At 38.8% G+C, this 15,291-nt stretch overlaps 2 protein-coding genes across 4 annotated transcripts; both read right to left on the bottom strand.

Moving 5' to 3' along the window:
• Positions 1–237: 237 nt before the first annotated feature.
• gxylt1a (glucoside xylosyltransferase 1a) lies at positions 238–9,807 on the bottom strand. 2 transcript variants are annotated; one of them, XM_085166860.1, is made up of 8 exons: positions 9,063–9,807; positions 8,510–8,602; positions 7,712–7,898; positions 6,591–6,722; positions 6,251–6,502; positions 5,669–5,792; positions 5,318–5,490; positions 238–1,389 (listed from the first exon to the last, which is right to left on the bottom strand). In XM_085166860.1, exons 1-8 carry the CDS (start codon positions 9,278–9,280, stop codon positions 1,225–1,227), a joined length of 1,344 nt encoding a protein of 447 aa, XP_085022986.1. In that variant the 5' UTR covers positions 9,281–9,807; the 3' UTR covers positions 238–1,224. The 2 variants fall into 2 exon arrangements, with proteins under 2 accessions (XP_085022986.1, XP_085022987.1); XM_085166861.1 differs by lacking the exon at positions 8,510–8,602.
• Positions 9,808–9,917: 110 nt separating this feature from the next.
• LOC146515239 (YY1-associated factor 2-like) lies at positions 9,918–14,095 on the bottom strand. 2 transcript variants are annotated; one of them, XM_085166867.1, is made up of 5 exons: positions 13,947–14,095; positions 13,511–13,636; positions 11,067–11,219; positions 10,653–10,907; positions 9,918–10,521 (listed from the first exon to the last, which is right to left on the bottom strand). In XM_085166867.1, exons 1-4 carry the CDS (start codon positions 13,970–13,972, stop codon positions 10,667–10,669), a joined length of 546 nt encoding a protein of 181 aa, XP_085022993.1. In that variant the 5' UTR covers positions 13,973–14,095; the 3' UTR covers positions 9,918–10,521; positions 10,653–10,666. The 2 variants fall into 2 exon arrangements, with proteins under 2 accessions (XP_085022993.1, XP_085022992.1); XM_085166866.1 differs by having other exon boundaries at positions 9,918–10,907.
• Between the last annotated feature and the right edge of the window lie 1,196 nt (positions 14,096–15,291).

Here is a 15,291-nt window from a genome sequence, read left to right as displayed (position 1 = left end):
CTAGGTTCTTCTTTTCTTCTTCCTCTTACCCCAAACAGTAACAGCAGATGGCCACCCTCCCCGAGCCTGGTCCTGCGACAGGCTTCTTCCTGATAAAAGGGAGTGTTTTTTCCCCTCACCATGGTCACCAAGAGCTTGCTCAGCGGGGGCCACTGGATCATTAGGTTTCTATGAGTAATGTGTGTATGAGCACTGTAGTGTTTTGGTTATATATGCCTAAATAAAATGGGGGCACCATTAGGGTGTTATTTATAAAACATTTATTTAGCATACAACTGAGATGCATTTAAAATATTTACTCCAGTTTTGCAGTAAAATGTTCAAACATCTGTTACAATCATTGCTTTCTTAAATCAGCTGTGCGGTTTTTTTAAACATACACATTCATGCCAGCTGGTTTAATTAAAAACAACAGTCCCATATATTGTACCGTAATAGGAAAATGTGTCGTTACTTGTAAAGTTAATGAAAAGAAAGATATGCTATGACAATATACAATACACGACGTATTGAAAACTACCATATCAAAGTCCATGAAATGACAGACCCCCGTTAAAAACTTAAGACAGACATCAAAATTTCTTCCAGATGCACATATCCAACAAAAATAAATACTGATGAAAATGTTTAAAATATTCTCAATGAGTGCTTTCCTCAAAAGAACATTCTCATCTACAGTAGCAGAAAATAGTACCTGAAAATGACAGCATCCCTTTTCTGTGACATAAACTGGAGTAGAAATGAATATAAAAATCTAATAAAATACTCTTGATAAGTCTTTTTCGTTCATAAAAATCACTACAGAAATGAAAAGTGATTGTAACTTCTGTGTTAAAATAAAACAAAAATACAAACTGATTGTCTGACATACAGAAAACATTTTTTCTTTTTGGCCATGAAGTCCAAAAATCTCTGCAGGGCAAAGTGGCATCAGTGCACTGTCCACTACAGTTATACCACATTTAACACCCATTGTGTTCATTTGATGGATATGCACCAACGCTGGCTTTAGAATAAAATGACAAAATAAAATAAATACAATCTCAAAACAGGTTACCCTTCTGCATTCCCAGTGTCTTGATAGGCGGTTTGTAAACAAATGAGGACTCGTTGTTAACCCGAGTCTGTTTTTGATCCAGCTCACTGTCAACAAAGGAAGAGCTAGTCTCACCTAAGAGATGTTAGGCACCGTTTCTTTGATATTACGCCTGCTGACCCCCATCATCACCTTCTTCTCTGTGTGGCGTCCTGTTGAACAGACATGATGCTCTGTTTTAACCTCTTTGTAAGCAAGTGACTTGCTCTGCCGCAGTAGGTGTGGGTGGTTGTCTGCAGCGACGTCTCCAGCGGTCGAAGCAACGAGGTCTCCAAGTTGTCGCCGAATTGGTACTAAGATCAAAAGTAAACATGTTCAGCTTTTCTACTCCTCATTTCAGACATCAAACAATAAAAACTGCATTTTAATTGCATTCTTTCCACGCCCACGTCATTTTCGGCTGCTGCACCAACTTAAAACGCAGCTCTTCTCGTTCTCCTGACATTACTCAAAAAATGCCTTTAAAATAAATAAATAAAAGCAGCACAAGTGTTTGTTTTCAACACCTGTTGTTTCCTGTGACAGCTTAAAGAAAAGAAAAAGCACAATGACAACTACATTCATCTCACATGAATTAAGTGCCACATTTATCACCGTCACTTCCAGACAAAATAACATTCTGTTTTTGATTCGTATCTGTCAATTCAGAGTGTGTTCGAGTGATGAATATCTATTACCCCAACTATTCGCAAATGGGCTTAATAAGACGTGACAGCGTCGGGGAAAACTACAGCTGCTGCATTCCAGATATGCTTCATTATTGTACGCTTTTGTGTCGCCAAGTAAACAGCAAAGGGGGGAGAAAAAAAATTAAAAAGAAACTTTCAGCCTCCTCTGTGAATGAATATTGGCAGCCAAGGCTTTTGTCACGTACGGTATGCAAATAAGGATGTGTTCCTTTCACTTTTATATTGAGGTGCACCAATTTTTTACTGCTCGAGTAAATAAGGGAAATCACTATTTTACAACGTCTTATTTGACTCGACTTTGGCAAAGTATTACATTACTCAAAGCGCACTTTCTTTATTATCTTTCATATAGTGCAGAAGGCAATAAAATACCATTAACAGCCTCCTATTGATTTTTATGTGGATGTGGCGGGTGCGTTGTCCACACAGCCATCATGATGTCTCAAACTAGCATCAGCACTAAAAATTTTACAACTCTTCTGTGGGCTTGGCTGGGTAATGGTAGTGCCCTTTATTGCAAGCTCCTCTGCTGGCTGTGAGAGAGCCTGCCTTGGGAACTAGGCTGACTATGGAGGTCTCGGTTGGATCGAAATTAGAGTTTGTTCGAGAATTGCCTGCGCCGAGCTTTGGGATGATAGCCTCAAAAGACTGGAGTGGGAACAAAGTGGGAGGAGACTGTGGAGCTGAAGCAACTGAACGCTCTGATAAAAAAAGAAAACTTGAGCAGAACAGCTAAAGATAAAAACAAAAGGAGAATCATTTTTAAAAGATCTTCAGATCTCTCTTCCAATACAGCGACTGTGAAACACGGCCCTTTATCTTAGAAACATCTTCTCAACTTTTTGCTTACTAATGAGAATCCGCAGCACTCCTCTGCCTCCTAAAACCATGTGGATATGGTATGCGCTCTGTGTTTCTGTGCTGTCTGAGAGACTGATGGAAGCACGAGGACCGAGTGCCCCATAATGAAGCCTGCTCGTTTTCTTAATGGCTGAGAACATTGCCCGCACTGATAGCGGCCTGGCTCGGCCCTGTGGCGGTAATGGATGGAGACCAGCTAATGAAGCTTCCCTTGCTCCCCCCAATTGCTGCCTGCATGTTGACCGGTAAGCTGAAATCAAAATGAGCAGATCGCAGCGGAGCTGCCAGCAAAACAGTGAAAGAGCTCTCAGGCTCATCTGCTTGCTCACTTATGATACAAGTGCTGCATTTTAGCCTTTCATGGCCTATAAGCTTAAACACATTTCAAGTTTCCAGATGCTTTTTTGTTCAGTCTTTATTTCCAGGTGGCGTCCTGTGTCCAGATGCTATGTTGACACTTTTTACAGGTGTTAAATCAAAATCAGACCTAGCCAGTTATTTCAAAGGGGTAAAAATCACACCTATGTTATTTACATTCCATCAAAACGCCCAAAAAATACCAAAAAAAAACCCCAAATAACAGACTAATCCTACGAACATACACTGATTAGGCATAACATTATGACCACCTGCCTAATATTTTGTTGCCAGAAAGAGGCCAGACCTATCGAGACACGGACTCCACTTGACCCCTGAAGGTGTGCTGTGGTATCTAACACCAAGATGTTAGCAACACATCCTTTAAAAGGTGGGTCCTGTATGGATCAGACTTGTTTGTCCAGTACATCCCACAGATGCTCGAATAGATTGAGTTCTGGAGGCCAAGTCAACCCCTAAAGTCATTACGCACCTCAAAAACTATTCCTGAACCACTTTTGCATTGTGGCAGGGCGCATTATCCTGCTGAAAGAAGACACCAACACCAAGAAATGCCATTTCCATGACGAGCTTACAATGTCTGCTGTATTGCTTAAGTACATGTCAAAGTGACAGTCACTTGGATGGCAGAACCCAAGAACATTGCACAGAGCATCACACTGCCTCTGCTGGCTTGAAAGAAACGGTTAGTGTCATTCACTTCACCTGTCAGTGCTCACAGTGTTAAAGCCTGATTGGTGTATACTGTTTGTGTCATCAGTGCCGAACAAAAAAAAAATAATAAAAAATAAATAAAAAAAATCACACTCTGTGATATGAGTCTTCCATTACATTAAAAAAAAACCCAAACACAGCATAGAAAGAGGAGCTGTAAATCTTCACAACACTGAAGAAATGATCTAGATAGTTAAAATACGTGTTTGTGACCTGTATTTAAAGATATACAGTCAGTCTTAACAAAGTGAAAAATATTGACAGACAATTGGTTTCAGTCCTTTCACACAATTTCTGGACAAAGTGATAAAAAGCCTTTTTCTGGAAAGCAGCCACATTCAGTAATTAAATAAATTCAGCTTTGCGTAGATTTGTCAGGCATTTGTGTTCACAGTGGTATAAAATCTAAGTGAAATGACCTCTTTGTCTAAACTGCATGTGAAAATGTTTGAATAAATGCCTTAAATGTTGAGAAGCAACAACTTGGCTTGAATTTTTAACCTTGCAGTTAATAGGATACCAAGCAACCGTTTCACTGACTAAAACTGGATGGAGCCGACATGCCTGGTTTGGAAGACCAAAGACAGGATGATGAAAATGTTTAACAGGCTATTGATTAAGCACTCGTGGATGGAAGCATCTATAAGAGAAAAGCACTGATCTGCAGTGCTTATTGATAATGTAATAACTGGCAAATGTTTCTCCAAAATAATCTGGTCTTCCTACACAACTGCCCTCAAAGAGCAATCTCTCACAAGAATAAACATGTCCCATGATATATTAAATATCTTTTAACTTTTTCCAGTCAGTTATTTCAAGAATGTGTTGTAAACTTTTGGAAGAATAAATGTTTCAATACCTTCAGATATGTGGGTAATTTTCATATTTGATTTTTTAAAATATTTCTTACATTTGAAAACTTCAAAATTAACATGCAAATAAAAATGATTTCATAATCTGTTTATTTTCTATGAATTCAAACTGTGTCTGTTCTTTGAATGATTGCGGTTTAAAGATTCCAAGAAATAAACAGACACTTGTAACGTGTTTCTAAATGATTAAACTTCTGATAAAAACCCCATTAGGTTTACAAGAAACCACTGATCGATCACAATCCACACAACATTAACGCCCCAAGCCAAAGATGAAAGAGTCGGCAGCATCACTGAACGGGCAAATTTCACTGGCTGACTGCTAGGTCCCACCCCCAGGCGTGTGCGGCTGTCCCGAGCAGGGGGTTTACCCTCACAGCTGAGAGGTTTCCTTGATGAAGACTTGGGGCAAAATATTTGTTGTTTATTTGGAAACTGTTCAATAAATTACATTTCTTGACATAGTTTTGAGGGATATTTGCAAACTGTGAACCACTGAAACACTGACAATAAGTGCAGCTGTTCTTTGTAGCAACATTTCTTAGCTACTTTAGTGTACAGCTTGGATTCTCAATCTGCGTCTTTGGCTGACTTTCTTGCATGCTGTGTCTCATATACTTCACTGAACAGAGTTTTCCGTAAGAAGAAAGGACACTTGAATATTTGTTCCCCTTGTAAGGTAAGGTAGACTTCTGTGAAGATGATACCTTTTGAATTGCTTCATAGACAGCTCGAAATGCTGGCTGTTTGTCGTCATGATAAACTCCTCTGTTACCATGGAGAATAAAGACACCTTCTTGTTCAGCCTGTTGACAGTTGCTGCCATAGATACAGTGGTCTGGACGGTAGTTCCACTGGCAGGGAAACATATACAGGCTTTCTGTAACACAGTAAGATGAGTGGGTTGACAATGATTCAAAAGAAAACCATTAAAATCCCTGAAATTTGTACTTGACAGTAAACATCCAAAAGAAGACGCTTCTTTAATTAATCTATGTCGGCTGGTCTGACTTAACTATCATGACACACAATAACGCCATGTATGTGGTTGCACTAACCTGGGTTATGGTGGAATATGATATTAAGAAGGTCCTGGTCACCCCAGGTGATGTTGAGCTTATACTTCTGGAGAAGGGGCATCAACATTTCCTCCCACTTTAGTGTAACTGTTGTCATGTCATTCTGGAACGACAAAACGCAGAAGGGATGTGTGTCATTTTGATTCTAGAAACCATAAACATGCCATTTTAGCCAATCAATCATTTGGGGAACACTTCCCAACCACGCAAAGGGAAGGGACTGTCTGTCAGCGAGCTCTCTAGGAAGCTTTAGCATTGAATTACAAGAGTGACCTCAGCTGGTCAGTTTTGGTGGTGCAGAACAGCTACTTCTAAGGATTTAAGAACATTAGACAGCTCTAGAGGTTTCAGTCAAAATGCAAAACTAACATGGAATTGAGAAAAACATGCCTAATGCAGTCCTTGTTTTAAAAACAGTACTTATTTAGATATTGTATGTTAAAGGCCATAAATGTATATCATGACCAAACCCTTTTTAATAGCTGATACACTTTCACATATATCATGACACAATGCGGTATAACCATTAGGCTGGTTAATAAGCAACAGATTTATCTTTACCTTGAAAAATTTTTCCCTGAGGCGTGTCATGTTCATGAGCATGACCCCTGAGTTGATGCCTGTCTTGCCGTAGTAAGGGTGGCGGGCAAAACGATTGTACCAGCCGATACGTGGTTCCTCATGTTCTGGAGCCATGGCAGCTAATTGACTTGAATTGAACTGAGAAAGCAGAGCCCACATGTCTTCTACTGGCTGCAGAAAAATAATGTCTGTATCTACATAAAGCAAGGAGTCTACCTCCTTCAGAATCAGCTGCAAAAGACATATAAAAAAATATAGATTAGTATATTCTGAAAAAGCAATATTGTATTAAGCTATCTGAATGTAAAAAGATACCTACTGGCAGAAAAAGCCTCTGAGAGGCACAGGGTTTGAAGAGTTTCTTCCATTCTCTTGCATTCTCCTTGGGAAAAGTGATAGGGTAGATGCTGGAATTAAACCTTTCCCGAACTCTCCGAGGCCACGATTCCAGCTGAAAAAACAACAACAAACAAACAACAAACAGAAAAGCACTAATGTTTAATTGCATCTCTTTTTGAGCTCTTTCATTCATTATACATCTTTGTCTTTAGAACAAAAAGCAACAAAAACTGGGTAAAAACTTTACTTTCTTCCTTACTTAGTCATAACTGGACACTTAATGCTGTTTCTCTTCTGAAAACAATGAATTGGAGAAGACTAGCTCCTTGATACAGTTTGCAAATGTGTATTTTTAAGCAGCGGTCCCCAACCCCCGGGCCACAGACTGGGACGAGTCTGAGTCGTTTGGTACCAGGCTGCGAGAGTTGAGGCTCGGGTGTGAAATTTATTGCTTTCAGCGTTTTTATCATTATTTTTTTATCATTAGCACGGTTTCCCTGGGTCTTTTCCCATGTGTTATGAATAAAAAAAATTTGGTACTGGTTTTATTTTGTTGTATTTATCCACGACATCTTAAAGGCTGGTCCGTGAAAATATTGTCGGACATAAACGAGTCTGTGGCGCAAAAAAGGTTGGGGACTGCTGTTTTAAAGCAGATATCTTGAAAACAGGAACAGAAAGTGACAAAAGTTACCTGCCAAAACCTGGTATTTCCACTGGAAAACAAGACCAACCTCAGGTTTCTTTATAGTATTGTAGCTAAGCTGCCAAAAAGCCATAGATCTGTTGAGCCTTGTATTGTTATAGCTCGCTAAGGTGACTCTGAATCAATCGTCAGGTATGTTTCTACAGGCCAAGGCTGCTAGGATACCTTTCAAGATACATTTAGTAACGCTAATCCTTTTTGTTTGTTTGTTTGCTTTTTACTTGCTGGTTTCCAAGTGTTTTCTCACACAAAATTAAAATATTTCTCTGTACTGTGAAGGGGCCTGAGATGACCATTGTTGTGAAGTTGCACAGTATGAATTTAAAAAAAAAAACTGCAAAGGAACAGTTGGGCTATGGTTGAGAAACATAGCAAATGAAACCACATATGCTTACAGTGTTTCTGAAACTCTTGTGAAGTTCATCCTCAGCAAAGATGTAAAAGTGCAGAGGCTTTTTGCTGAAGAGAACAGCAGACTTCAACATGGTGATTGTTTCCTCTAGCCTGGGGCCACAGGCCACAACAGCCAGGTGACTCCTCTCATCCCTGCTTTCTGCCTTCACTGCAGAGTTTGACCGCTCACTAAGAGTCAAGAGAGAGGTGGAAGAAGAAAAAAATTAAGGTGTTTATTTTTACATCAGAATGGATACACTGGCAAGTGCAAAAGAAAAAGTGAGTCTCAGCTGACTGGTACTCAGCCCTGTAGGGTTGGAACTGTCATTAGATTTAACAGAGGGACTCAGAAGAGAACAATCATTCATACTTTTTGCTGCCTTCAAGTGCTTCTTGTGAATTACTGCTTTCACGTTTGGACATAATGAAAGTAGCCTGTCATATTCAATCATTTCCATGTATGCACAGAAATGTTTACTGTATGGAAAACCCATTTACACAAATACAATAAGCAAAACGTTATATTTTATTCAGACATCAAATTTGAACTGGTTGTTTCCAGCATTGATTAAATTATACCACAAAAAGCCTTTTATTATAAATAAAATGAAAGATTTAATGCTTTAATGCTGTGCTAGTATGCAGGAATGCAAAAACAGTCACACAGAACACTGTGGATGCAGCAGTTATCAAGCATGTACTCTGAACTGTGGACCTACGAAGTAGGTGAAAAGTGTAAAGCTGGAGGCAGTTGATTATTGCAACATGTATCATTCATAGTTTCACAAAATCAGGCATACCTAAAAGATGATTCCAATAAGCAGTTCACTCCACAAACATCAGCAGGCAGTCTCCAATATGGATTCCAGTAAGAAACTGACTGTGACTTACACCTGACAGAATAGAAACATCATCTTTTGGATCCTCAGAATCAAATCTCTCTCTCGGATATCAGTAGTGTTTTGCGATTTTCATTAGGATTTGTTTAACATGTGGCGGTCCTTTAAATCCAGCCTAAAGCTAACCTTAAGCTGATCGGTTATCTAGCAAGCTAACAGGTGGTAGCTAATGGTTGTTTTCAGATTATGTGGTGAAAAACAGCACAACTAAAACACTGAACATTTTTAACTTATCCAAAACACACCAAATTACTATTTGTTTGGTAGCTGGCTAACGTATACTAGGTAAACTAGGTTTTACGATACATGTATCGGCTCGTACACGCTAGCTGAAGCAAGTAAATGCAGCGATATGCTAAGGGTGCAAATGAAGCTCTAACAAACAGGTAAAGCTAACTTCTACTCATTTTTGTAGCTTAAATGTAAAATTGGTCGACACAGCTAGCTAAGCTACCTGTCAAGCCCTTCTTCGCGGTCTCGGAGGCTTTCCAGGCCTGGCCTTTTCCTGAGAAGGTGCCCGGTGTCATGACTTTTCCTGCCGGGTATTCCGTGTTCTTTTACTCTCCACCCGTCTCTGTCCTCTAAGGTGGAGGCTAGCTGATTGAACACATACAAAAAGGAAAAGAAGACGAAGATCATGCACAGGAGAAATGTGTGAAGATAGCATCGCATCTTGCGCTTCAGATTTTATAGGTTAAAGAAACATTTTCATGTTAAGCTTAGCTAGCTATCACACGACATATCACCAGCTAGCTACTTTATCTCATTAATAAGTCAGAAAGTAAGCAGACAGGCACAGTTGGTGTTTACAGTTTCAGCCCCACCCACTTCTGTTACACGTGTTTTGTCTTATCAGCCATCTACCAACACTGTGCCACAGTTTACAGTAGTAAGTGGCACATGCAGGGTAGAGGTGGAGTCATTCACAATTACAGCACACATTGTAGAAAAAAAACAACCAAAACCCATAACGATTCTACAATCAGTATCATGCCTTCTTGAACCAAATTCAGGGAACCCTCAAAGCGCCAACTGAATACACGAGTAATGAAGTTTTAAACTTAAAAGACAAAATACTCTCCTTTATGAAGTGTTGGTACATATTTAGATCTCCTGTAGTTACTGGTGTATGTATTAATGCGCCATATTTTATATCCGTGTCAAATGTTCTCTGAAGAGCAGGGAGAAGTGTGTGTGTGTTAATAAACAGGTGGAAATATGAAAGCATCTCAAAATTGCATTTGTGTTCATTAACTGCAGAAATGTATTTAACAGTTCCTTTTGATCATTAAAAACAAAAATAGCCAAATATCTACAACTTACTTTATTCAACATCATTTTACAATATAAACCATTCTATAGATTAGATCATGCTCAACTCTACCAAGTGAAGGAGAAGCATACCGAGAATAGCTCATCAATATTTATACTAAAAAGTTACACAGTAAACATTTATTGCATTCAACAGGATTAAAAAAAAATGAGAGCCAGATAAGGCCAGAAAAACCAACAGTGTTATGATTTATGATAATGGTAAAATTATAATGCTTTTTAAAAAACAAAAAAAAAACAACAACAAAAAAACCCAGAAACATTCTCATCAACAAAGGTTGACATTAAGTGCAAAACACAATTTTCAGAGGATGAGCTACATTTGTGAGATGAAGACACATTTCTTCCACAATACATCATTTAATCTGTGCTGTAACGACAAACTGAAAACGATGCTTGTGTGACACTGAGGTGTTAAACGCAAGTTGCCACAGCACGTGGCGCAGTTCCTCTGACGTCCAGGATTTAATGCTACAGTTCCTTTTTCTCAGTTCATCATGATAGACTTTGCTGCAACAGGGCTTTGAACCAAGCACACATCTTACATATTGACTCCTGAATTGTTTTACTATTGGAAGGCACTGGGAAAAAAAAAAAAAAAAAAGTGAATGCTATCATAGTGGCATTTATAGTATTATTAAAATAATGTGCATTTTGAAGTTTAATTTCTGACTGAGGTTGTTGAGAGTGCAGGAGAATGGGTTGTGCTGACCAGGGCTGTGGATGTTAGTGAGTCTCTCCGTTAACTGACGAGCTTTCCCCACGGGGCGAAGAGCATCTGGAGACACCTCGTTCAGTATTATCAGAGCTTGAGCCGCTCAGATTGTGTTGGTCTCCTGAGGCAGTGGTTACTGGAGTGGATGTGGGTTTGGCTTTCTCCTTAAAGTCTGTGATTATTACAGTCAAGTCTCCAACTGTGACCTCCAGATGCTGGGCGCTGCTCCTGTCTATGTTTTTTAACCTGGGCCTGTTGAAGGAACCCAAAACAAACGGGGTTTAAGTACAGCTTAAAGGGTAAAAAACATTTCAGTAGCAAAAGAAAAGGAAAAACAAAAAAGAAAATAAATCAAGGATTACTAAATAGAGTGACCCATTCATTGATTTCTTTGGAAAACAAATTCTTTACCTCATCTTTTTATAGCCCTTCTTTTTCAGTGTAGGTTCTTTATCACTTTTGTCTTTCTCTGATTTCTCTTTCTTCTCCTTTTTGGGATGTGTTGGTGGGGGAAACTGCTGATTTACTTGCTGTGCAACCAGCTGAGAAACAGGCCGTGGTTTTCTAAAAAAACAAAAACAAAACAAAACAAAACAAAAAACTTGGAGTTATGTCAATTATTAATCTCAGCCTCTCTTCCACAGTGTCACTAATGTCCTGTCTTCCTCCACTGACCCCCAACCTGTCGACGGAGATGTTTGCCCCTCTCTGAGCCTTGTTCTGTCTGAGATTTCTTCCTATTAAAACTGAGTTTTTCCTTTCCTACTGTTGCCAAGTGCTTGCTCCTGGAGGATTACCTAATTGTTGGGATTTTCTCTGTATTATTGTAGGGTCTTTACCTTGTAATATTATTATGCTTTGAGGTGACTGTTGTTGTGATTTGGCACAACATAAATAAAATTAAACTGAATATTTAGATCACTCAACCAATAAGTCGGGTGAGTGAGAGGTTTAGACTGCTTGACTGTGTGTATTAGGTAATTAAAACAAATTTGTGTTAAACTTTTGTCATCAGTGTGTTAAAATGGGCTCCACAAGTTGATGTTATCCAAGCAAGTAGAATCATTCAAAGGTTTAATCTTGAACTGCTGAAGCTTAACTGAAGCATTGGAACAAAGAGATAGAATATTACATAAACGACAGTGATTGAATTCACAGATTCATATATATTTCAGATAAACTCTGCAATGCATTTTACAGAGCAACAACTGTAGACCCTCCTTCCCCACCAAGAACCTTTCAGTCTGCATCAGCTGGGAAAACGTGTAAAGAGTTTTGCTCTCATGGTACAGCCATGTTTTAGTTTTACTACAATGACACAGACAGCCGCACTCCCAACCTCACTGGATCCAATGACATGCAACCTTTTATTGACCATGAGTATGCTGGGATCCACCTGCCTCTGAATTATGGGAATTTCAATCCTCTGATGGGGAGCATGAGGCTGCATTTGCCAACCAACCTTTAGTCATAGGGCAGACTTGTCGGCAGGGCTTTCCACTACAATGCACCCAATCAGGTGGACTTCTAAGAAGTATAATAGGAATGACGACTTGTCTGTTCACGCCCACAACGGAATTTAATCTCTGCTTTATTAGTCAGAAAATTTAGCGACTTTTTGCTGTTCTCTCAGTACTTCTTCAAATTGCCATGGCTTCATTTGGCAGTGAAAAAGGCATACACTGTGGAATTTGTTTTGTGACAATTCTCCATCTAATTTTGCCATGATGTCTTTAGACTTCTATGTAACCTTCAGTAATGGATCGACCTGACTCTTGGTCCAAGCAAATACATTTACAGTCTCACCCTTGCAATTAATTTTCTTCCTCTGTAGTCTTTTCTACAAGGAACAAACCCTATGCTTTATGTTTATACCTGCAGACACATGGCCAGTGTAGAAACTGGAAAGTACTATGAAGCGAGTTCAACATACCAATGGTATCCATCCGTTACCTAATTTCAGTTATCCTAACAATGGTGATCAAGATAAGTGGTCACAGGAAACTGATTATCAACTTGCTAAATTAGTCCAAGGTTTCCTGATTTAGGTATAAGCGCGCTTACATGAAAGGGGTGGCATTGTGATCTGGCAGTCACACTGATTATTGCACTGGCAACTGAGCGGTTGATGTACAAAAAGGAAGAGTAGACTATAATTTTAGAAAAAAAAATTACACATGCAATACAGATGCTCCTGATAAAATCAGCAATGTGAGATAAAAATAACTGTAGACTATCAGACACAATAGGTAAGATTTCAAATGCTTTGGTCAAAAAGACTGGAACAAAAGGGGGTAATAAAATTTAGCCTATTTAAAGCTCATAAACAGCGCTGGTAGATTAGGTTCGCACCATAAGCAACCCAACGCCCCCTGGATAAACTGGATAAACTGAAATCCTGCTTCCTCATATGACATTGACATATTATACTATATGTCATATAGTATATGACATAGTCTGACAATGTGTTAAATACTGGTCAGGTTGGAGAGTGGTTGGCTTTATTATGATTTAAGTATTTTGGAAGGTTATGTAAGGCTGTAGAGCTGTACCATTATGAGAGAATTAAAATTTGGTGTGTCCTCTGTACTATGAATGAGGTGGACACAATATAACTACAAATTAAAGTATAATTCAATTGAATGTAATAAAACAAAACAAAGGGAAATACTAAGGTCGTAAGGCCAGCTACCAATAAAACGCCTAAATAAAGTTGTCACGCGTCAACATCACAAAAGTAAAAAAGAAAATGGGGGGAAAAAAGGAAAGAAAGAATGAAAAGCGACTACGTGAATGAGGTTTCGCACAGCTGTGGGTAATTAAAGCAGTTATGGGGTAGGTCCAGTTTTTCTTACCGAGTTGACGTGCCTTTTCTGACATCACACATCATGCACTTGAACGCCTCAGCGCTGTTCCTGAATGTGCACACGCTGCAGTCCCAGTAACCATCGTCGGAGGAGGGCTTGGATTGCCGCTTTGGCCTTCAGACAGAAACAAAACAAAAACAGAGGGACAGTGGCAGTTTTACAGCGGGAATGGTGATTTCACAAACTACGTGTGCGACTAAGGTTACCGCTGGTGGAAATTAACCATTCGAGGAAGTAGTTTCTGCTCAGAAGGCAGTCAGTGAAGCAAAGCGAGTCTTCACTTGACACAGGCAGTTGCCCCGTATTAAACCAGCAGCCAGCCGCCATGAACACTTCAGTAAAACGGCTTCATCCATTCACGGTGCTTTGCCTTCACGAATTGTCCGTTTAAGTCTAAATTCAAACACACTAGTGAAAGTTTTACCTCGTGGGACTCTTCTTGTCTCCCATTTTTTGAGAATCGCGGTCTTACAGGACTTGAAAAGGATCGATGTTACAGGTGAAAAGACGCATTTAGCTGCTGCTCAGCTGTCGGAGAAACTCCTGTCGAAGGGCGGTCACGTGCTGCGGGTTTACCCAATCACTTTAAATGTAATCACAAGCGCTATAAATGTGATTAAAAGTCTTATTACTGCAGTAAACCGCATGGAAATGCATAAATGCTATGGCATATTTAATATAGTACGAGACAGGATTTTAAGAAAGAATAGAATCTTTTAGAGTAGGACTGAAAAAATATTTTGGCGTAATTCACTTTAATGTTAATATTTTATGAGATAAAAATCAACCAAAAAGCCTATCGATCTGTTTTGCTATAAAAAAAAAACACAAAATACTTCTTGTTTATTTAAGAGAGATAAAATATGACTTTATTGATCACACGGCGGGGAAATGTGTGCTTTACCACAGCTCTGGTACAGATAGCAGAAGAATAAAAAGAGTAAACCAAGAATGTAAAGTCAAGAAATACAAAATAAATAAGATAATACAATATACAATGCAATACAATATATACAATGGTAGCTGAGGTTCTGTGTACACGCATACACAGTATGTGTTATGGATACAGGGTGTTGGAAATATGCAAGTAATACATTTCAACTATTCTACTACTACTATTACTATGTAAGTAATAGATATCTATAAGTATAGACATGTACATGAACACATACGTACAAATACACATACATCACATTATTTATTATTGGTTGATTTTTCCTAGAAGTAAATGATCTCTTAAAATCACACACACACACACACACACACACACACACACACACACACACACACACACACACACAAACCCTAGTGAAATATGATCTCTATCGTCTATGATAATTTTATGTTGGCAAAATAAGTGTGCATTTTCGTAAATGTCTGTTTTACTTATCTATTTAGTGTATTTGTGAATGTTTATGTTACTGTACTCTGTGATTTTGTGTTTCATTTTTTACACGTCCAGTCTGCAAAGTCAATGCACACAACTAATAAAAAAAACATTTAAAAAAAAGGCAAAATGAAAGCAGCTGAATCGAATCGAAGTGAAGTAATACATCTCGTATTTTGTTTCCTGCAGCAACACAATAATAAACATTATTTCAGATGTACATCTCAGTAGTTTCTTCAAAACTCAACACTTAAAAAAGTGATTATAATAACAACTGAGGGGAGACCTCCATTGTCCCCTCTTTCAGAGTTAAAAAAACAAAAAACAAGTTGTTTTCTTGAGAACATTAGGACTTAGCCTGAAGGTTATATTTGCAACAACA

The sequence above is a fragment of the Neolamprologus multifasciatus genome, chromosome 7 (genome assembly GCF_963576455.1).
Source record: "Neolamprologus multifasciatus chromosome 7, fNeoMul1.2, whole genome shotgun sequence".
NCBI classification, from domain to species: domain Eukaryota; kingdom Metazoa; phylum Chordata; class Actinopteri; order Cichliformes; family Cichlidae; genus Neolamprologus; species Neolamprologus multifasciatus.
The sequence above is the reverse complement of the archived record's forward strand: the minus strand, read 5'-3'. Positions and strand labels throughout refer to the sequence as shown.